Source organism: Lytechinus variegatus, chromosome 4 (genome assembly GCF_018143015.1).
Source record: "Lytechinus variegatus isolate NC3 chromosome 4, Lvar_3.0, whole genome shotgun sequence".
Taxonomy (NCBI): domain Eukaryota; kingdom Metazoa; phylum Echinodermata; class Echinoidea; order Temnopleuroida; family Toxopneustidae; genus Lytechinus; species Lytechinus variegatus.
The window spans coordinates 50,335,724-50,359,335 of NC_054743.1; the positions used below are offsets into that span (position 1 = coordinate 50,335,724).

At 37.5% G+C, this 23,612-nt stretch overlaps 1 protein-coding gene across 2 annotated transcripts in view; it reads left to right on the top strand.

Moving 5' to 3' along the window:
* LOC121414247 (sestrin-1-like) overlaps positions 1 to 4,854 on the top strand; it is a 49,938-nt gene extending 45,084 nt beyond the window's left edge. For both annotated transcript variants that reach the window (XM_041607360.1, XM_041607361.1), the window contains 3 exons: positions 2,494 to 2,734; positions 3,353 to 3,578; positions 4,515 to 4,854. In XM_041607360.1, the coding sequence (XP_041463294.1) occupies positions 2,494 to 2,734; positions 3,353 to 3,578; positions 4,515 to 4,601 (554 nt within the window). In that variant the 3' untranslated portion in view covers positions 4,602 to 4,854. The remainder of the gene's footprint in view (positions 1 to 2,493; positions 2,735 to 3,352; positions 3,579 to 4,514) is intronic.
* The last annotated feature ends 18,758 nt before the right edge of the window (positions 4,855 to 23,612 follow it).

Genomic DNA, 23,612 nt, shown 5'->3' on the forward strand with positions numbered 1-23,612 from the left:
AGAGAATCATGCATAATAAGAATGAAAAGATATGTGAAAACATGTGGGTGCTTGTCATAGTTTTAATTTAATTCTGTTAAGTTTTTATTCAGGGTAGAAAATAATTGATATATTTAGGGGCTATTTTTTTTCTTTTTGGTTATTTGGGTGATGTCTGAATATGGAGGTCATTTCTGTAATCTTAAAGGCTACTTTCTTTGCGCACTTAGCAATTATGCAGTACATTCAAATATTTGTTCAGTTTGTAGAATATTGATTTTCTAAATATTTCTCAATATTTTTTGTGGCAGAACTTACGGGCAACTCTTAAAAAGATGGAGATGATTGCCCCTATAGTATACATATTTGGGAAATTCAAAGGCGATTTGTGAATCATGATTGCAAATTCACCTGTCTTCCACTTGTATTTCCTGTCTTGTTTTATTGCTAATTTTTTTAATGATAAAAGATTCATATAAGATCATGCAAAAAAAATGAGGATATTTTATATTAAGAAGATATAACTGAAATATCGAATGAACAGCAAAACATACAAAGTAATGTAATATAAGTTTTATAGTTTGAAGATATACATGTAGACCAAAATAAGGGAGACATACACATTTCCTTTGAAAAAATATGCATGTACAAAGAAGCAATATGATCACACACATTGGCATCATAGGTTTATCTTCTTGAAATAGCATTCCGGTATGTGATTGTCATTAAAAATGTATTGAGCGTGATACAGTACAGATAGCCTGGAGCGAAAATCGTTTTCCAATCAATATCCTGATCCTCGTCAAAATCACCTTGGGGATTATGCAGAGCATCTCCATTCCTGCCTGAGCCATATTTAGACACTTCACATTTGCTTGGCTTGTGTTTTTATTTCTAAGCTGCCAAAATATTGCCTGTTTAATCCGCTGGAACAAATGTCTCGGCAGCCATTAAAGGTGTGCACAACCCTGGGAAAATTTCATCAAAAAAAAAAAATGAATATCATTGACTATGATGAGCCAAGCATTGAAATCCTTGTATCTGATATTCTGACTTGCTGAGAGTGACAAGATGGAAAGCGTGAGATTTGTATACAGGGAATATCAGGAAAGCAGATTTTATGTAACTTAAAATTTTGATGTTTAAAGTAAGAGAAATGAAAAGCTCTGAATAGCCAATTTTCTGGGTTTTTCTTTTTTTTTACTTTGAAATCCAAATTAATAGTTTCGTTTTTTACAAAAACCTTCCCTGACGAATTCTTTGTTTATTTATGCAATACCAGCCATTTTAGTATTAAATGATACTCCACATGTTTATTAGCTTGTAATTTATGGTTTATCATTTTGTTTTAATGCATAATCTCGAAATTCATTTTCAAATTGTTCAAAGTAATTCAAGCAAATATGAATTGATATCATTATTCTGTATGTTTGAAATGAATAAGATAGCAAGATACAGATTTGAGCATACATGCATGATTCACTTTCGGCCTTGTCCAATCAATCTAATGAAAGTGGATAAACACCCAGTAAACCAAGGGCATCAAATTGAATATTCAGAGTAATTGGTCCTGAACACCTCGTGTGGTTGAAGTTGCTCATGGCAACAATATCAATGTCAAAATATTGACTTGAAATTAGGGCAGCTTAATCATTGTTTTTCTCAAATTTTAAGAGGAAAAACAAAATTTGGATTAATGGAATCTGAAGGGAATTGTCGTGAGACACTAATCCGGTGGTTTGAGGCATTTGTTGGTGTGGTAACAGGTGCGGTGGTGGGTGGAAGTAGGGTGTTGAACAGGATTAGTGTTCATCACTTTCTTGCATTGGACAAGCCAGTTGGGATGTTATTATGAGGAATCAAGTGTGGTTGGAGGGGAAGTGTATACAGTGTACATGTGAACATTGTTTTGGATACTGATTCCTGATGAAGCACCCCCTCCCCTCCCTCATTGCTTTATCAGTGATAGCTCTCTTATTGTCATCACTTCTAGATTTAGTTAATATTCATGCACATTTTCATTTTATAGCATTTTGCATTTTTTGTAAAATAACAGAGAAAGATTATGCTGTCATTGAAATGACACAAACCAAATATGTTGAAATACAATGAAAGGGAGTGGTAGTTAAAAAATGTGTGATGTTCAGTTACAAAAGAAATGGAATGGCTTGTTACCGAGTACATATAAATGCTAGTTTAAGGAGTTGTTCATAGTGATGTGAAAAATGGATAATGATATATTCACAGTGGTGACAGTTATGAGGAGGAGGAAAGGACAAAGAGTAGGATGATGATCATGATATTTTTGGTTTTGATGAAAAAAGTGATGATGATAATTATGATGATGATGATAATTATGATAATGATGGTGGTGAATTGGTGATAATGGTGATGGTGATAATGATGATTATGATGATGATGATGATAATGAAATGTTTTGGTTTTGATTATGTTAGTGGCGATGATAATGATAACTCACAAAGCCTTCACAAATCTTTTTTCTCTAAACTCCAGTACTGCCAAGAAGTCCAGGTTCATGCGGGGAGAGGGAGGACATCACGCCATTTGTCCAGGATCCCAACTTCCTTTACGAGGACTTCGCCAGACGGGGGGAGAACTCCCAGTTCCAGACTTTCCGGGCCCAGGACTATACCTGGGAAGACCAGGGCTACTCGCTGGTCAATAGGTACTACCCTGATGTCAGTCAGCTCATGGACGACAAGCTTGGCGTAGCTTACAACATGACGTACAATACGTGAGTTCTTTTTCCTCTTATGGAACAAATCATTTGTCCCTTATATCAATGTATTTCCATAAAGAAATTAGTTATGTTATTGTTGTCGTCATTGCCATTGTCATGCATTTCAGCAAATAAAGAATACGACAGAGAAATTGAACATATAACCTTATAGTTACATAACAGAATATATATATGAGTCATCACAATTCCAATATTTCAAAAATTCAATTTCTAAATATATTATTCAAACTATTATTGTGTCATCTCACAAGTCATGGAAACTAATGTACCTTGATATGTTAATACCTAATTTACAGTTTCTGCAATGATCATGTGATGGATTTAGGTGGCACTGGAATTGCAATAGGCTGTGATTTTGATGTATACATCATGTACAGCCATTGTATTATTACACGTGTTTGTCATCGTACAGGGCTATAGACAAAGCCATACAGATGCCAATCAGAGATTGTACAGGTAGTCCTGATAATGTATGGTAAAGAAATATTGAAGTTTCAAAATGAAATATTGTCAGTCACTTGCACATTCATTATGACAAAATTTTATCAGGATGTGTGTGCTTTTTTTCCTTATCAACATTGACCATTAACAAAACTTATCTTCTTTGTATAGAATGGGCCATAAAAAACAAGTAGACACCTCTTTACTAAGACGAGCCATCTGGAACTACATCCATTCGCTGTACGGGATACGGCATGACGACTACGACTACGGAGAGATCAATGAGCTGCTCGATAGGCAACTAAAGACGTACATCAAGACAATCGCTTGCTATCCAGATCGGACCACCAAACACGATTACGACAGCTTCTGGCTAGACTTTAAGCACTCGGAAAAGGTGAGCGTTCACCATGGCAACGTCAGGTTTACAGTGAAAGATACACTAAGAGCATTTCACCATCACATTTTATCCAACAAGTCAGATCTGACAATATCCCTTAGTTTTCATAACTGAGTGTAGTGGTTTCAAAGCACACCATCCATTCTTTGTGGGCATAGGTTGGTCCTAAAAAGGACCACTCAAACTCGCTGTTTCGACAAGTGTGTTCTTGTCGTCGTAAAAAAAAATCTTAAAATCCATATTTTATTGTTCGAAATAGACACCAGAAATGAAATACTCCAAAAATTTGTTTTGGGCCGGGCAGCCGCTGTGCAGCGCCAGATTGACAAGGCTCTATCCCTTTAATTGTTGAACGCCAAACAGGGTAGCAGCAACTCCCATCTTTTAACGTCTTTTGGTCTGACGCGGCCAGGGTTTGAACCCCTGACCTCCCGCTTGTGAGACGGACGCTCTACCAACTGAGCCAACACACCGTTTCAGGAGAAATTATTCTGAAAATGGTTAGATAATATTGGAAAAGGGTTACATGAGTATGGGTCCAATTTGCATTTTGAAATAAAATTATGAAAGCATTTATATTTATATTTCTTGATGTATTAAGATATGGTTTTTTTTACCCCATACAGAGACCTCTCTTACAATCATGAACAATCCATTTGAGCACAAGTATCGTTTTTTTAGCTGTTTGCCTAAAAATGAAAATCTGGTCATGGTATAGATTTCAACCAATCATCTGGTTAGGTTCCATATCATTTTAGAATAACTAATATCTCATAATCAAGTATTTTTGTCTATAAAAGAGATGAGACAATTTTTTTTACTGATTGTTGTGCTTTATAACTTATACCTGAAGATCTGACAATTGAATAATTGTTGATAAATTAGACAAACAATCATTGTCTTTTGTCTCTCTCTCTCTTTTTCTCTTGTCAGGTTCATGTCAATGTAATGGTGTTAGAAGCCAGAATACAGGCCAGTCTACTTTACTGCTTGCGAGCCATCATGAGGTACATGACATGACCTTTTGACCTCTCTCAGGTCAACCGCTGCAGTTAGAGGTCAAGTACATCTCAAGGTTATCCTCCCGAACAGTGCAAAGTCCCGAACAATTTTGCATAGACTTTTTTTTCTCACGATTTGAAGCTGTCCGTCCTGTAACTCCTGCTGTGCCCCTGCAACTCTCGCCGTAACCCTGCTTGTTATTACGCCAGTATACCCAAACCCCGACGAGCTTTATCTCTTCACTGCAAATCTTGACAGCCTGTCTGCAAAACTTGACAAAAATGTGCTCTGAACAAATTGGTGTGGCAGTGTTTCTTATATATATATATTGATCCCTTGATACAATGTGTTGGAAAGCTTGAGAATCCTTTATATTAGGAAATTGTCATCAGGAAAAATTTGTCAGTATCATTTGATGGGTTCGCTGTATCGATTCCTGTATGGATATCGAGAAGTTTGCTAGGGTGTTCTTGAAACAACATGCATAGTGTGATGTATGCTGCCAGAAGACTTTGATGGTGTTGAGAGATAGAAATGTTGTCAATATCTTGGGATTATTTCGCTGGATGGAAACTGAGATTGGGTTCTTGAAACAATATGCATAGTGTGATGTATGCTGCCAGAAGACTTTGATGGTTATGTAGAAAAGCTGTCTATAACTTGTGATTGACTAGCTTGTATGAAATCTCATATGGTTATCTTGAACTTAACTACGGCATTGGTGAAGCAATAAGCATAGTGTTGTGTATGCTGCACGGAGACTTTGATGGTTAGGCGAAACTTGTGTCAAGATCTTGGGGTCGATTCACTCTATGGAATGTCAGATGTTATCCATCAATGGTCACTGAGGCATCCATGAAACTATAAGCAAAGTGTGATGTAAACTGCAAGAAGGCTTGAATGATGATGAGAAGACCACAGACCTACATGTACGGCCAGCAGTAACCTGTCCATTTCCGTCTCTCCATTATCAATCTGCACATAGCCTGTAGGATAAAAGTAGCTTGAAACAAAATACATGTAGCCTGAAAAAATGACAGTTAAGTTACAGTAAGCCTTGCAAAATATTGGACCATTTTCCTTGATAATCAAATTCAATTTTAACCAGTGGACGCCGGAATTGAAAGATTTGCGGAGACTGTGTGCAGGAATCACCTTTTTCCATTATGCAATGGGTTAACCAATTTCTACAAAGGATATATATGCTGCTTTACGATCTGTGTACATGGTGGAAGGGGGGGGGACAAAGTGTTATATTTGTGGTAATGGACAAACTTGGGCATTGAATTTTTTGTGGGCATACACTGCTTGATACTGCTAGTATTAATCTAATGTTATAGAGCTGCTTTCTTCCAAAAACATAAAGGCAAATGAACATCATTGGTATGTTATACCTTTGTTAGGCATTCTGTATGTATATATGGCATTGCTGCTGGAAGTGTGCAGATTGGCTAGGTCTTTGAAAGCAAAGCTTAAAACGGCATTTATTGTGAGACTGAACATGAAGAGGATTTTGTACAGTAATATATTTGTACTTTTTATGGCTTTTTTTATGTGAAATTCAATGTCTTTTGCAGTATTTAAAAGGTTTTTCAGAAACAGTTTGTATTTTTCACAAGTTACATTTCAAATTATAGGGGGAAACTCAATGAAGGGCTTTCATTAGATGGACAAAAAAAGTTGAAATAAAAAATGAAATCGACCATGGTGATTTTTGAACGGTCAGACAAGGCCAACAAAGTCAACGACCTGGGGCCTGTTGCAGAAAGAGTTGCAATCAATCGCAACTCTAAAAATCATTCGCAGCTTGATTTACAACCAATCAACAGCGCACGTTTGGGACTTGCGTTTAAATGCAACTCTTTCTGCAATGGACACCAGATACTGGGCCTATGTTCCCAACTTGCGTGGGGTTATCTACTTTCCCCTTTGCTAATGGCAAGGAAAGAATAATCGTCAGTGAATTAAAGATATCAGACAACTTTTCTTGGGAATTGTGACCAGAAATTATCAGCCACCCGTAAATTTGTATACCAAAGAATGACAGTGAGAGTTGGTTGATTAAGCAGTCAGACGCATCAAGCCTGCACAGTCATTGCAGCTGCATGTAACAGTACATCGTCACAGAAGGAGAAAAGGAGAGAGTAAGCTGAAACATTGACTAAATAATGTTCATGCTGCATTGTAAAGCAACTGAAGTGAAGAAGTAATTCAAACAGCAATTGTGCCCTACTGGTGTGAGCTAAGTAAGGGGCAGAAATTCTTTTGGAATTCATAGAGTACCGTCATAAATTTTCCACTTTTTGTATATCGGCAGAGGTTTTTATACCATATTTTGGTAGAGCATGATGAAACCCACACGCCAAATTAGGTGGGAATCGGTCTGTAGGGCCCAAGATATGACATCAGGAATACATGATTAGCCCCATTCAAGTCAGTGTATTATTGGCCGGGTTCCTAACGTTTAGAACCAGGCAAATAATACACTGACTTCAATGGGGCTAATTATGTATTCATGTGGTCATATCTAAGGCCCCCATGGACTAATTCCCACCAAATTTTGGTGGGGGGGGGGTCATCATGCTCTACCAAAATATGGTATCAAAAACGCTGAAATGCTTTTAAAAAAATGTGACATTATCACTTCGGTACTCCTGTTTATTATTGATGTGTAGTCCAGTTATGGGTCATAATGTCACAAGAAAGTCATGGTGGTCAGCAAGGAAACGTAGCCTCTGACTGCAATTAATATATATATGATGGCATGATGAAATGTGAATTATTTATTACTTCATTTTTATTTTCAGTCATCTTCCAGTAGAAAGTAAAAAGGCTTTATAGTGTTGGGTAATTTCAAGCACCAAACATCATTCCTGTGTTCATTTTAAGTTTGCTATTGTTGGTGTGTTAGTTAACCCTTAGTTAATTGGTAGGATAATATTATCCCCCCCCCCCCCCACTTCTCCTTTCAGTGAATATCCTGACTACTCTGAATTTGAAATAATTACATTTGTTATTATGAAAGCCGAGGTACCATGTTGTGATCATCATTATTGATATGTATATGCCAAATAATGTGTAAAGTTATATATTGAATGTGTACTTTGAAGTTGTTTGTTATGAATTAGATAGAAGGCGCATTGAGGAAATCTTGAACCTCTCCCCAGATTTCCCACATCTTTGATATTAATAGTCACCTTATCTTGACACTCCATAGGAAGTAGATGTAGTTTGCCGACTCCAGACTTTATGAAAAGCTGTAGACATCCATGCAATACAGTTTTATCTTTGGTGCTCAGCCAACTGTCCCATCTAGTCAAATCACATGCATTCACATCTTAAAAGCCACTCTGTGTTGAGCTTTAATTAGAGGTAGATTACGATTTGCTAAATCCGGACTCTGTGAAAGGCTATAGATATCTATGCAGTACAGATTCATTTTGAGGGGTCAGCCAAATATACTGTCCCATCCATTTGAATCACACACATTTACATATTAAAGGTCTCACTCTATTAACTGAGCTTTCATGTTAGGCAGATTGCAATTCCAGGTGTTCAAGAATCTGTACATGTTCAGCAGAATTCGCCTGTTCGTGTCATTTTTTTTCAACATGGCCTATCGAGACTGACCATATTGTGCCATCATTTTCTTGAAAGCTAAACACTGCCAAAAAAAATATGATGGGGATGATTCAGTCATCCAGCCTCATGGCGTAGAATGTACTTATCAAGTTTACATTTTTTTTTTCAATTTTTTATGAATGGCAATTAAGTATGACATCTATTTCTGTTTCAGAAAGACATTTTAAAGAAGAATCTTCATCAAGCCCCCACATGCTCTGTATTTTGAAGTCAAGTCTAAATCATAAAAAAAACGGATGGGGTGGGGGCGTGGAAGGTGGGAAAATGTGCAGTGGAAACTGTTGTGTGATTATCCCCCCCCCCCTTCAAGTCTCCCACATTGTTTGTATCCAACTTGCAATGTCCAGACACATTAGTTCTGAATGATGATAATAATAGTCATAGTAGTAATGATAATACGCAACATTCATATAACACTTTAAAGTTTGTAAGTGCTGCATATTATTACTCTGGCTTTAGCACAGCTACTCTTTTCACTCGAGCTTTCAAGGAATTACACCTGGGTGGAGAGTGGCAAATTTAGATACAGTCCTTGCCAAAGAACACAAAGTGCTGCAGTGGGACTCATACCCCCGACCCTGTGGTTCAAATTCAGGCAACTTATCCACTGAGTCACAATCCCTTTGAAATTTTCTAATTAATTTATTTATTTATTTTGGGGTGCAAATCAGATAAAAAATTTCCCCCAAAAAATTATTTCAATTTTTTTTTCATTTCTATCTAGGTCAGAACTTAGCACAGTGTGATTTATTTCAGTATATTTATAGGAAGTTAGAGATGGAAAGCAGCTGATTAACTGATTCCACAATTATTTCTTAAAAACTGACTGTCGGTATCTTTAATATTGCTGTGTTAAGTTCTTTCCTGCATTGTATGTTACTTTATGTATGGTGCCAAATGAATGTAAATTTGTCTTTGAAATTCGCCAGATTATTTGACAAATTTCATTACCCCTAAAAATGTCAACATCTTGACTTGTCTTGTTTCTTCTTTGCACAGCTCATTGAGTAGTAGCTTGTATGTTCTGGTATTTGTTACAAAATAGACACGATTGTGACGCTTGATTCCTCAAAATAATGAGGAAAAAATACGAGAGACCCTACACTTCACATATTATGACCTCGGGCCCATTGCAGAAAGAGTTGCGATCAAACGCAGCTCAAAAAATCTTGCGCAACTTGATTTTAAGCCAATGAAGCACCTGCATTGATATCTTTTCTTGCGTCTTTCTGCATCAGGCACCCCAGGGCATAGTGAAATTATTATCAGATGAAGCCCTGTGACCTGGGAGCCATTAGCAGTTTTGTCAGTGAATTTCACAGACTAATTTGCTCTCAGCCACTCAGGGCCCCGTCAAACAAACAGTTACGATTGATCCGATTAATCTCAACTTTATGGAAATCCATCATTGTCATGATTTTCTTCTGCAGGAAATTCAACACAATATCCAATGTAAACAAAAAGGAGCTCACTGAATTAAAAAAAAGATAATTATATGAATACTCGTATCTAGAAAATATTTTGAACAAGCATGCATTTCAGGGGCCTGTCTTACGAATACTTGTGATTGATCCGATCAATCGCAACTATGGAAAGCCGGCAAAGGCAACATAAAAAATGCATGTTTGATCATTTTTTCTCTAGATATGATGTATATCCATAAATTCATTGATTTCTTGACAATTTGGTGTGTTCTCCTTTGTTTACATAGGGTATTTTGCAAATTTCCTGTTGAAAAAATTATGACACTGATGGATTTCCATAGAGTTATGATTGATTGGATCAAACATAACTCTTTGTAAGACAGGGCCCTGATGTTGACATTGCTGGCTTTCCATAGTTACGGTTCATCGCATCAATCCGAACTCTTTGTAAGACGGGTCCAGATGCAAGAATTTTCGGTAGCTTATTAATATCCGTCAGTGAAAAAAATTGAGTAGAAAACTCTTCATGAAGCCCTACCCCTGTGGCATCTTTTACACAGCTATCTGCTGCCTCCGATGTCGAGGTGATTGCCTGAAAATGGCAGGATTATAGTGTTAAAAAGACAAGCTACATGTACTCTGTAATTCTCAACATCTCTTTGATTCATACATTATCACCATTGGATTGAGAAGATCTTTAAAAAGCTACTGCTGCTTCTGGATTTAAATTAGTTCTCTCTTGCAAATTAAATTAGCTACAGCCGTTTAATTTCTATTAATTTTCATATTTTGAAGAAAAAAATGGATACAACATGGGCCGCAATTAATGATAAAAGAATGAATATACTAGAAAACTTGCCACTTTCATTTCGAACAATGATTATGTTGTTTTAATTGCTTATTAGAGTGTAATGATTAGCTCATATTACATGAATCATATTCAGGAACAGCACCACATACTGTTTTCAGTACATTTTTTTCTCTTTCTAATATTTTTATGTGATTGCTAGCATTCAGGAAAATGACAAACTGCAAAAGTGTTTGAATTTGAAAAATGAACCTTGAAATTAATCCTTCTCTCCTCAAATTGGCAACCAATGTTTTGTTCTATTCATTTTCATGTTTTAAAATACAAATCTGGCCACAAACATTAAAGGGGACACAGTAACTCTGTGGGTTAAAGGTTGATCCCTAATTGTAAATAAATTTATCTCAGAGAGGCACCTCTGGTAAAACTCATTCTAAACTTCATATAACACCCCCATTTGCACACACAAACAGGGAGCCATATCATTAATGATTTGTGGCCCTATCTCTAAAAGTAAACATGTCAGATAGTCAGTAATCATTGACAAATATTGGGAATAGAGGAGCCATGATTGTCACACAGATCTTCCACCCATTCTGAATTTGGAGGAAAGAATCTGACTTTATTGCAATTCAGAGCTCTTGATTAGATAGGATTTCCCTTTAGATAAAGACAAATTCAAACTTATAATCTACAGAAAGGTTTAGAGGTCTGATTTTCCACCCTCATGCATTAATCTTGTCATACAAACATTCTTGAGTGCCAAATGTATGTATTTTAATCATTTTCTTACAAAAGTGAAATTGTACAACTGATGCCATGGTCTATAGTAATAGGGTTGTGGCATATCATGGGAGGGGGGGTGGGGGTTCGAGGGTAATATTTCAGTCAGATAGTAGAGGTTCTATATATTAATTGACTGTATAGTCTCATATTTATATCTGCAAAGTTCAAGATATTATTCCTTTGTTTCTATATATCTGTGGCCTATTTCTTCCCTGTAATTGCTAAAATATATAACTTTTAATTAAGAATGGGTGAATATGGGGGTGAATATTGAGAGATTAATTATTTCTTTCTGTAAGTCATATTCAATTATAAAAGCCTAGTCAACAATCCACAATGCCCAACGTTCCTATTTGCCGAAATACATAAACATTGCATTTTCAGTATATATGTATATCTTGCATCCCTTGTTAAAGGCAATAATATATGTATATAGTGCTCAACAGTCTGTATGAATGAATAGCCTTATTTTTAATATGCTATGTCAGTTACTTTGACAAGGCTATTCATTTATTAGAAATGTAAGTAACGATTACCGCTATAAGGGGATGGAAGTTTGAACCTTGTCATGATTGTTCAAATTGATGTTTGAATGAAACTGCCATTGTGATTTGGTTGAATTTTTTATTCAAACCATTGTCTTATTACCATTCTTATAAATTGTGTAAATTCAAAAGACTGAATTGCCAGAATGAAGTCAGGGGGGGGTATTCACCACCTGTACAATTGAATTTAATTTCAAGTGAATTAAAACCAATGTTTAGACAATTCAATTGGTTCACTTATTTGTTAGCTTTGTGAGAATAATCATCCAGAATAGCTTGTAGTTGATCCTAGCCTGAAGAAAATAGGCCTACATCATTATCATGCATCAAATAATTAGTGGGATCAACTGCCTCCCCCCTTCCCACCACCAGTAAACCACTGTTGTATTTCATTGTCATCTCAAATACCCTATAAACTGCAGCTAAATGCAGTCTTTAAGCTATTCGTGCTCGCCCTTGTGCTAGGAAGTAGACGAGAAGTTTGTGTATTTACCTTGTATTATCAAGATGTTGAGAAATATATTCTGAATTTGAATTGTATACTTGTCTAGGGTATTTGTTCTAGTTTCAGTTGTGATACCTGGTGATGAGGTAGCGTAGGTTGCGCGAACCATTGTCACGCTAATTTCACAATGATTTGCAATCAATTGCAAAAAGTCACCGACCAATAAAGATCATTGTTCCAAACCATTGTGGCACAAGTTTCACAAAGGCTTATAATCGTTGGCAATACGGCAATGACCATTGAAGATCTTTGATCCATTCACATCTTGTTCAGCTTCCCCGACTTTCACCTGTCAAGATTTATGGCATGCATCATGCATGGATCCATACAGTTACAAATCTTACAAACCAATATCGATGAATGAAGTTTGAAATTTGATAGAATAAAACCTCCTGGGTTATTTTGAAGCAAACATGTATGGTGTAAGTACCAGTAAAATGCTGACGTGGCTATGCCTTCTTAGTAAGCGTTCGCACAGGCAATATATTGTAACCCAGTCAACATTATTATAAGTTTTAACCTTATAAAGTTTTGGGCCATTATACTTGCCCTTCATTTGTTTCAATATATATTATGCTGCATGTGTAGATAATATACCATGCGCCCCAGAAAGAAAAAAAATAATCATTTTCTGGGATAGATATCCCATTAATCAAAATATTTTCATGACTTTATATGCTTTATAAGAATTTTTATCCAGGGGGGGGCAGACTGTATGTCTAGTTGACATGCTTTATAACAAGCAAGAAGAGCATGATAGTTTCTCTCTCAGCTGTGCATTATCGCTTCCACTTGTGTCAAGAGTATGGTCGGATTTAGATCGTGCTTTTATTATGTTGTAATTGTCAAAGTAGATGTAGACTCTAAGCTTTGGGGCATTAAGGCACCAGCTCACAAATTCACTTTGAAAATATTCTTTGTTGGTCTTACACCAACAGGGCTTGGGGGACCACACAAAGAATATTGCACCTGTGTTGAATATATGGTTCAAGTTCAACACCCTTTGGTTTTGGTGTCATATTAAAACACTCCAGGGTGTTATCTTTTCACCTGGGATATGGTTCTCTCCAAACACCAGTCAGTGTTCTTAACACTCTTGTTTTTACAGTGTTGATATTGATATTTGATGTGCTTCATTAATGGCTCATTTGACAACCTGGATTTTAAATTGATTGAGTGGTATCCCATTTAATGAGTTGTTATGGTAACTGAATAATTGATTTGTGATCTAGTTATATTTATCTGAATATATATTTTCCATGATATGAACTTATCCTTTTGTTCTTTTTTGAAATCCAAAGAATTAAAAGTATTAACTTCATGGTGACTAAAATAAAGTATGTGTGTTTTTGTGTGAATATTTAGTGGACTTTCTCTATTATTATTCAGGCTAAGAATAATATGATTTGAACAGATAAAGAAATGTCAGAGAAACAAAATGCTGACATTTCAACAGAAATTTGAAGAGCAGTTTTGACATTTAAAGGTTTGCATTTTTTGGGTGGAACAGTTCTATCATTTCTTCATGTATATGCAATGAGCAGGCTGATAATATCATGTCCATATTTACAAATATGTTTTCATATGAAATTTTCTTTAAATGTTTTCCTCCTAGAATGAAAAAAATGAATAGGATTGACTGTGTAAGATAATCATTTTCAACTTCTTATTTTTATATATTTTATTTTAAGGGAAATTGGATTGACTGTAAGGTAATTATTTTCACCTTTTTTTTTATATAATAGGGAAACATGATATACACATTTGTGTGAAAATATGAAATGATTATTTCATGTAATGACATAAGATGGGGTTAGTGGGGAGGGGGACATGACATCAGCCCACCAACTGAATATTCATGACGACGTGCATATTATTACTGTTTCCACATGTTGAATTACATAAATATTATCTTTATTCGCACATTAAAAATGGTGCATTCACCTACAATCAAATAGAAAGAACAAAGTGATTTGTAATCAGATTTTGATGAAATTTTCAGTGTTTTGCTTGGTGAATTTTACTCTGATATAATGCTGTACAGCCTAGAGTACCCCTTAAGATAAGCAAAATGTCCTCTGGAAATTAGAAGAATGGGGGAAAGAGAGAGAGAGGTTGGTTACAATTGGATGTGATAAGTGAAGTGGGTATTTTATTCCAGTATACCCCCTTGGTGGAATGCTGTGGCAGCATTTTGTAATAGTCGATTTGACAGTCCTATAGGCTCAGTACACCAACCTAGAAATATTCTTTCCGACAAAGTTTTTTTCTTGAATCATGTTCCTATGGGCTCCTAGAACAAGTTCAGCTTGGTTGCCCAAACGGCAACTTTGGGCAATTTTGTTAATTTGCATAAATCAAAAATGGCTGCCAGATACCAACTTAAAAGGCTAACTTTTGAACCCCTTAGACGAAAAATGATGAGGAATGCCTCTTTTTAGGGGTTTTGGTGTGCGTAGAATCCATTTATATTATAAGTTTTCCCATAACAGGTCATCTTCACATCAAATTCAAAATGGCCGCCAGATGCCATCTTGAAAAATTAAATTTGAACCCTTTGCCCAAGGATGATGATTAATACCTCTTTTTACGGGTTTTTAAGTGTGTAGAAACCATTTATGTTATCTATTTTGCAATATAAGGTAATCGTCAGGTTAAATCCAAGATGGCCGCCAGGTCGACGTCATTTTGAGAAATTAACTTTTGAATCCTTTGCCCCAGAATAATGAGTAAAACATTTTCATAATGGTGTTGGGGTGTGTAAAATCCATTTATGTTATAATATAGGATTACCATCAGCATGTACAGGTCTAATTCAAGCTAGTGGCCAGATGTCATCTTGAAAAATTGGGCTTATGACCACTTAGAATAACCGTTGTTTCTGGGATTTATTCAACAATTTCTGACATCTTACTATCATCCACATTGTGTGAGTGGAACAAACCTAGTTCAGCGGAACAACCAAAATACAGAGACTGAAGCTTTTGGTCTAATGACCACTTATCTACTGACTGTAAATATATTACAGCTCGTTAAAAAATGTGGTGTGTAGAATTTTTCTCGAATAAGCTTGAGAAAGTTTACTCGATTTTTGTCTCGCCTGCGTAGCGGAGCGAGACATAGGTATCACTATTTCCGGCGTCGTCGGCGTCGTGAACTTTTCGTGACTGTACAACGCACTGTGCTGTGTTGTACACCCAATAACTTTCTACAGCTTCGAGGTGGGATCACCAAATTCATACCAGAGGTCCATCTCCTGAAAGCACAGGTCAAGTTCGAATATGAGTTGAATTTGAATAAGGTCAAAGGTCAATGAACTTTCCTTGACTGGCACTGTGCTATGTTGTACACCCAATAACTTTCTACAGCTTCGAGGTGGGATCACCAAATTCATACCAGAGGTCCATCTCCTGAAGGCACAGGTCAAGTTCGAATATGAGTCGAATTTGAATAAGGTCAAAGGTCAATGAACTTTCCATGACTGGCACTGTGCTGTGCTGTACATCCAATAACTTTCTACAGCTTCGAGGTGGGATCACCAAATTCATACCAGAGGTCCATCTCCTGAAGGCACTGGTCAAGTTTGAATATGAGTCGAATTTGAATAAGGTCAAAGGTCAATGAACTTTCCATGACTGGCACTGTGCTGTGTTGTACACCCAATAACTTTCTATAGCTTCGAGATGGGATCGCCAAATTCATACCAGAGGTCCATCTCCTGAAGGCACAGGTCAAGTTCGAATATGAGTCGAATTTGAATGAGGTCAAAGGTCAATGAACTTTCCATGACTGGCACTGTGCTGTGTTGTACAGCCAATAACTTTCTACAGCTTCGAGGTGGGATCACCAAATTCATACAAGAGGTCCATCTCCTGAAGGCACAGGTCAAGTTCGAATATGAGTCGAATTTGAATGAGGTCAAAGGTCAATGAACTTTCCATGACTGGCACTGTGCTGTGTTGTACACCCAATAAACTTTCTACAGCTTCGAGGTAGGATTGCCAAATTCATACAAGAGGTCCATCTTTTGAAGGTACAGGTCAAGTTCGAATGAGTTGAATTTGATTACGGTCAAAGGTCAAGGAACTTTCCATGACAATAAGTTTGCCATAACACCTTAATAATTAATTCAATTTTACTATTTCACTCACATTATTATGAATTACATTCTTTTTTACTAACATTCATTTCCTTACTTCCATGGAAATCATTATAGCTTCATAGTATTAACAGCATTCTTAATGTTATCTCATTTCCTAGGGATAAAGTAGGCGTATAGCATTATTGCATATGTAAACTGTCAGAACCACAATTCACCCCCTAAACTGCTGACAGCCTCGGAAGTCATATAGCATAGTTTTGACATACATTCTCTTCATGACTGCAATATATGCAGGCGAGACAACGCTTGGCGTTTGCCTTGTTACTCGTCCTCAAGGTATTCAGTGACATCATCTTCCTCGTTGCCTTTACCATCCTGATCTAAATAAAGCTAAAAAAACCTCTCCCTTGACATTCTCCATCTCGACTCTTTTATTATTTCCCCATGGTGCCCCTCCCTTAGATCTGGGCTCCGTAACACAAAGATTAGCGATCAATCGCTAAATGAACTGGCCAATCAATATCAATGTTGCACGCGCAGTTGGTTAAAAATACTGGCCAGGGACCAATCAGTGCGGTTCTTTCATATCTGCAATTCATCGCAAACCTTTGTGTTACGGAGCCCTGGACTGGTCACACCTAATTCCCAAGGACGTTTGAATCACTATACAGGTGAAAAAAGAAGTGTTATTTTCGACTTGTACAATGGCATCTCTGCTGAGGATCGTAAGAGAATGCGAAGGTCTGGTGGGGTTACTATAGACTATAAGCTCTCCATCACCAGTAATTTGCCTACGAGAGATGTCATCATTAAGAGCAAGAACAACAAACGGAGGATGCCAAGCGTGTTGAGTACTTTCAGTCTATAGGCATATGGACATATAGGTCCATAATTATGGTCTTGGGTAGCAGACAACATTTGAGGCACTATAGATGGTGGTGTGTTTGCTCATGATGAGGCAGATATCACCATGATTTTTACAGAAAGCTTTGGTTAGAATGTGATTCGCATGCTTATAGCGATGACACAGACTTTTTGTCTTGCTTGGTCTATCGGGTTATCAGGCGGAGCTATAGTGGAGTGGTGAGCCTGGTATAGTACTGGATATCGATGCAACCCGTGTTAACCTGGACCAAAATGTCTGCATGTTCATGCCCTCCGTGCATAAATGCGACATGAAATCATGCATACGGCAAAGGCAAGATAAATGCACTAAACAAACTACCGTTGCCGGGTGTTGTCCAGGTTTGGCTGATATACTTGGAAAGGTGGAGTCGGCCCGCTTCGCCATCTTCATCAAGAAGAGAGAGAAGGTGTCCTAAAATAATGGCCCTGCTTCCAACATATCTCATAACTTGTTGCTGCTTGGGTTGCTACATGTGCTTTGAGCTCATTTGATAGCTGTATATAGATATGTACCAGCCCCTTGATGAACCGGCGGATATAGCTAACTTTGGATGGGAGATCCGAGATGAAATCCCCGTTCCTGTCATTTCTCATTGTGACCCTTCTCCGCCTGAACTGATCAGTGTAATTCGCCGTCAGTGTATGTCACAGGGTAAGAAATGCAGTACTGAGGTAGATGGATGCGACAAAGAGCATTTGTCCTTTACGAAATTCTACGACAACTGTTCTGGTAAAGTGAAATGCTGCAATCCATATACTGTCAGTCACAATGTCAAAGCTGAAAATGACGAAAGTGTCGAGATGGAGGATGTCGAGGAAGAAGTTTTGAGCCTTGTTTAGATCATTGCGAAGACCACGAGGATGATGATGCCTCTGAATACCTTAGGGGCGAGTTGGATTAAGAAGCAAGTTAGCTTCCCGAACTTAATCAAATTAGCGATTTAATTTGCTTAAAAAGGCGGTATACAAATACACAATTTCGCGACGATGCTCGACAAATTGTGAGACACCAACAAATAATAAGTGAAAAGGAAGTGTTTACACCTGCTTAAACCCTTCCAAAGACCTGTCAGTCTCCGAAAAGTTGTTTCAGAAATTATTTTTGGAGCTTGGGCCTGTCAGCCATCGTACTATACAACATAGGCCATTTACATTCAGCAGACCATCTATTGAAAAAGATTTAAAAAAAAAACACAGAAATGAGTTCTACACACCACCTAAACTTCTTATTATGAGCTGTTATATAATACTCTGGGATTAGTGATTTAAAAGCTCAAGTTTACAAGATGAAATCTGGTGACCATCTCGAATTAGACCTGAAGATGATCCTATATACTAAAATAATTAACATAAATAGATTCTACACACCCCAAACCCCTGGAAAGAGGTATTGATCATCAGTCTGGAACAATGGGTTCAAAAGTTAATTTCTCAAGAATGCGTCGACCTGGCGGCCATCTTGGATTTAACCTTAAGATTACCTTATATTGCGAAAAAGATAACAGAAACCGATTTTTCACCCCCAAAACCCCTAAAAAGAGATATTGATCATCAACCTGGGGGAAAGGGTTCAAAAGTTAATTTCCCAAAATGGCGTCGACCTTGCGACCATCTTGAATTTAACCTGAAGGTGACCTTATATTGTAAAATAGATAACAAAAATGGATTCTTCACACCCCAAAACCCCTAAAAAGAAGTGAGCAACATAGCCCCGCTTTATGAAGACGTCGAAATCCGTGCTCCTATTGGCAGCAGCGATCACTCAACCGTGGTATGGAGGCCCCGTGATTCGCATCCCCCACCAAACAAAACATTTGTTAAAACGAAAAGACCAATGAAGGACAGCAGCATCCGGGCTTTTGGTAGATGGTTGTGTGAACATGACTGGACCGAACTGAATAAATCAGATGACGCCAGTGAGCAGTGTAATATATTTTACACTACGCTTAATACTGCAATTGACACATATTTTCCTGTTCGTTCTGTCAAGTGTCATATAGCCGACAAACCGTGGATGAATCCAGAAATCAAAGCGATGATACGTAAACGTCAAGTGGCATTCAGTGATGGAAATGATACTCTCTCTCGCTATTGGAGCAACAAGATAAAACGGGAGATTAAAGATGCCAAACGTTTATATTACTCGGAAAGAATCCAACATCTGAAGAAAAGTGATCCTGCTGGCTGGTATAGGGGGATACGCAATATGACGACTGGTAAACAACAAGGCATCAGGATCAACATACCAGATATGGACAATGATGATCACGTTGCCATCGCGAATAGAATCAACGAACACTTTATTGGTGTTGCCAGTGACATCCCCCCCTTAGACAGAACCAAGTTACCTTCATACTTACCTGCACGTCCATGCCCGTTGCTAGAGCCATGGGAAGTTTTCAGAGAACTCAAAGCTGTTAACCCTTCTAAAGCTTCTGGCCCAGATGGAATATCTGGACGCCTGATAAAGGAGTTTGCTCTGGAACTGTGTGTACCGTTGACGAAGATTCTTAACTCATCATATCAAAGCGGCTGCGTCCCTTGGCAGTGGAAGCGAGCTACTGTCGTGCCAGTTCCGAAGTCAACCCCTGCTACTCTTGAAGCGATCCGACCAATCTCCCTGACGGATCAATTCGCCAAGGTAGCAGAGAGCTTCATTGCTAAATGGACAATGCAGGATATGAATCCGTATCTTGACCCTCAACAATTTGGAAACAGGAAAGGTCTATCTACGGTCCATTGTCTTGTTGACATCCTTCACCATCTGTGTCTGAACTCGGATAAACCCAAAACTGTATCCACATTGATATTAACTGACTTTAGCAAAGCATTTGACCGCATCGATCAAAACGTAGCCGTCATGAAGCTCCTGTCTCTCGGTGTTGACCCATCCCTTGTGCGTTGGATAGCGAACTTTCTACAGGGTAGACGACAGTGTGTGAGGTACAACACAGCCGTTTCTGACTGGTCCGCAGTCTCTGCTGGTGTCCCCCAAGGCACAAAACTTGGCCCCATGGTGTTTTTGGCCATTATCAATGATGCTTCCTTAGACATTGTCGACCCTATTCGAAGGTACAAATACGTTGATGACCTCACTCTCCTGGAGTGTCGCAGCCGACTGGATAACTCCATTATCCAGGAAGCTGTATCATCGTTGAGAGATTGGGCTCAACGTAACCAGATGAGACTAAATCCTCAGAAATGTATATCTATGGATGTGTTCTTCATGAGGAATGCCCCCCTTCCTACAACTGTTGTCCTAGGAGGTAGAGAAATAGCAAGGCAGCAATGTGTGAAACTCCTTGGTGTATTCATTCAGCAAAATCTTAAGTGGGACAAACAAGTCACCGAAATGTTGAGGAAAGCATATGCAAAAATGCATATGCTTCGTTTGCTCAAACACCACAAGGTCCCCACTCGTGATCTCGTGACAGTCTACAACTGCTACATCAGACCAACAGTCGAATACGCCGTTCCAGTCTGGAATCCAGGACTTACCAAGGATCATGTCCGAAAACTTGAAAACATCCAAAAAAGGGCAATGAAAATCATCCTTGGACGTCAATTCACACACTATGATGATGCTCTTGTTTTATTGAACTTGAGTACCATTGTTGAACGACGGCAAATGATTTGTCTCCAATTTGCTAAGGAACTGAACAAGCCGACAGGACCATGTCACCATTTGATGCCAGTGGCGCCAGAAACTGCCCTCTCTATGAGGCTTAGAAAGAGACCCCAAGTTCCGCAAATAAAATTCAGAACAAACAGACTCAGGGATAGCACTATCCCATACTCGGTGAAATTGCTGAACGAACTCTAAATTGAACATAAAACCTCAAGTACCCGAATGAACTAAGTAATTGAAACCAATATTCTTATTTCTTTATCTACTTCAAGTCAGTTTTAAATGTAAATTCCAGTAATTATTCATTTAATAACAAATATTTAGGGAAAATTATTTTAATATATTTCAAAATTTTAGCCAGTTCTTGTGTCTTAATATGTTTGGGCGAGGAAATGTTTAAAAATCTGTTACCATGGTTACAGCATTGTCGTTGGAACACTCTCCCCCTGAGGTTTGTAGGAATATGCTAATGATGGTGTGTGTGAGGGTGTATGTGTGTGCTGTGTGTGTGAGAGAATGAGATGTATATTTCTTAAGGCGGGGATGCTTCATGTACTTTGTTCGGATCAGGAAGGGGGGGGGGTTATCTTTCAATATAGTTCACACTCTGTAACCCAATATAATTTCATCACATAGAGTATCATTGTCATATATGGGTCAATTTTTGTTTCTCATTAAATTATCAATATTTCAATCTGTGTGATTCATCTTCCATCCTTCCTCTTTCTTTTGTATGCCTTTTCCCTTTCACCTTTTCTCTTATTTCTCCCCTCCTTAACTTCAGTACCTTCTCCTCCTTTCCTTCTTCACTTATTTTTCCCCTCCATCCACGTGCATATTCTTTATTACCTTTCCCCTGAATTCATGTATTTGTTTTCAAACTGATCTCGTATTATACATCTAAATTGTGTCGAAAATGTATTACTTTCATGAAATTACGAATGTATGATTATGTGATATATTTTTCTTAACTAATATTTTTATTTACTTTGTTTGGATTATTATGATTTTGTAATGCCTCTTTTGTAAACTTACCTTTGTAAACTCATCGCAATTCGACTCTGTCGCAATGATGTTTTTTATCAATAAACCAGTATAAATTACTGATCAAGGCTAGGGCAAGAAGGTCAGATTTGATTTTTCAAGATAGCGTCCGGTGGCCATCTTGGATTTAGCCCGAAGATGACCTTGGCCAACATGATAATAGAAATGGATTCTACGCTCCCCAAAACCCTTAAAAAGAGGTACATGTATTCCTCATCATTCTGTGGCAAGAAATTAAAAGTTCAGATTTTAAGATGGTATGGCGGCCACTTTATATTTATGCAAATTAGAAAAGTTGCCGTTTGGGCAACCAAGCTGAATTTGTTCTAGGATCCCATGTGAACACGAATCAAGAAAAAAACTTAATCGGAAAGAACAATTCTAGGTTCGAAAAATGCCAAATCGACTGTAAGCAGTTTTTCTTCCATCTCCAAATCTGCAACAACCTCGGGATTCGGCCTAATATTGTTAAAAACAATGTGGCCCTAAGATGGAATATTTGTTGTGTTTATATTCTTATTAATAAGCGTACAAATATTCACCAAGAATGCATTAGCATTTCCATTTATTTAAATGTAGGACAAAAGAGCACTGTTGATTAACCTCACTGCATGCTTATGGAAATAGGTGTCATGGCGGGGATTGAACCCCGTACTTTCAAGTGATATCTAGGGGCCTTAGACCACAGGGCCATGGCACCCTCAAAGATGATAATGGCCAGTAATCTGCAGTCGGGTTTAAGACCACAGTCTAACCCTGTACTAAAATTATGGGGAACCAAAAATTCAACCACCAAAATTGTTTATATTGTATACTTCTTTTGTTCCGTTTTACTTTCATAATGAAGAAAAATACCTCAGTTATCATTCACAGACAAAGTTTGCACAGTTTGGTGAAAATGACATGGGTTTTGAATAAAGTGCAGCATATTTTTTTACTTCTCAAGTTTGTAGTTGAAATTTGAAATTTTTGAGGTTGAGTATCTTTCCTGCAATTTCTAAGTACTGTGAGTGTTGTTAGACTTGAATGAGCAAACAGTTGACAGCAATATAGATAGATGATCCGTCTTACGGATACAATTATTAATCATATTGCAAAATTAATTTTGATAAAATTTCCATGAATTTTGAATGAGTAATAGGGCTTTTAACTCATTGTTGTGATCTCGTGAGGTCTACAAAATAATGCGCAATTCTAAAGAACATCATCCATTTTGGGTTAAATCTGAAGCTCAGTAGCAAAAAAATTAAGCACATGGGCCCATGTTAATCTTTACAAATTTGGAATATTCAGGTGCTAAAGTATCTTTATGCAAAGTATGATGAAAATGGCATGGATTTTCAATGTTTGGGAGCAAGACTACGAGACCATTCGCATTTTAGACGGTATAACCCCATAGTTTAAATGTCTTAACTTCTTCGGAATATATTCCTCTATAAATCTAGAGAGTATATGAAAATGACATGGACTTTGAATGATTGCCAGCTGGACTAAGGAACTATTCGTATTTTAGACATTTTGGACGGTATTAGACTTTTGCCTGCATGTTTTAGGCGTATTATAGACTGATTCAAGCCAACTCGCAAAATTTTTGGACACTGATAGTTTAAAAACGAGCGCATGGATCCCATATTTTTAA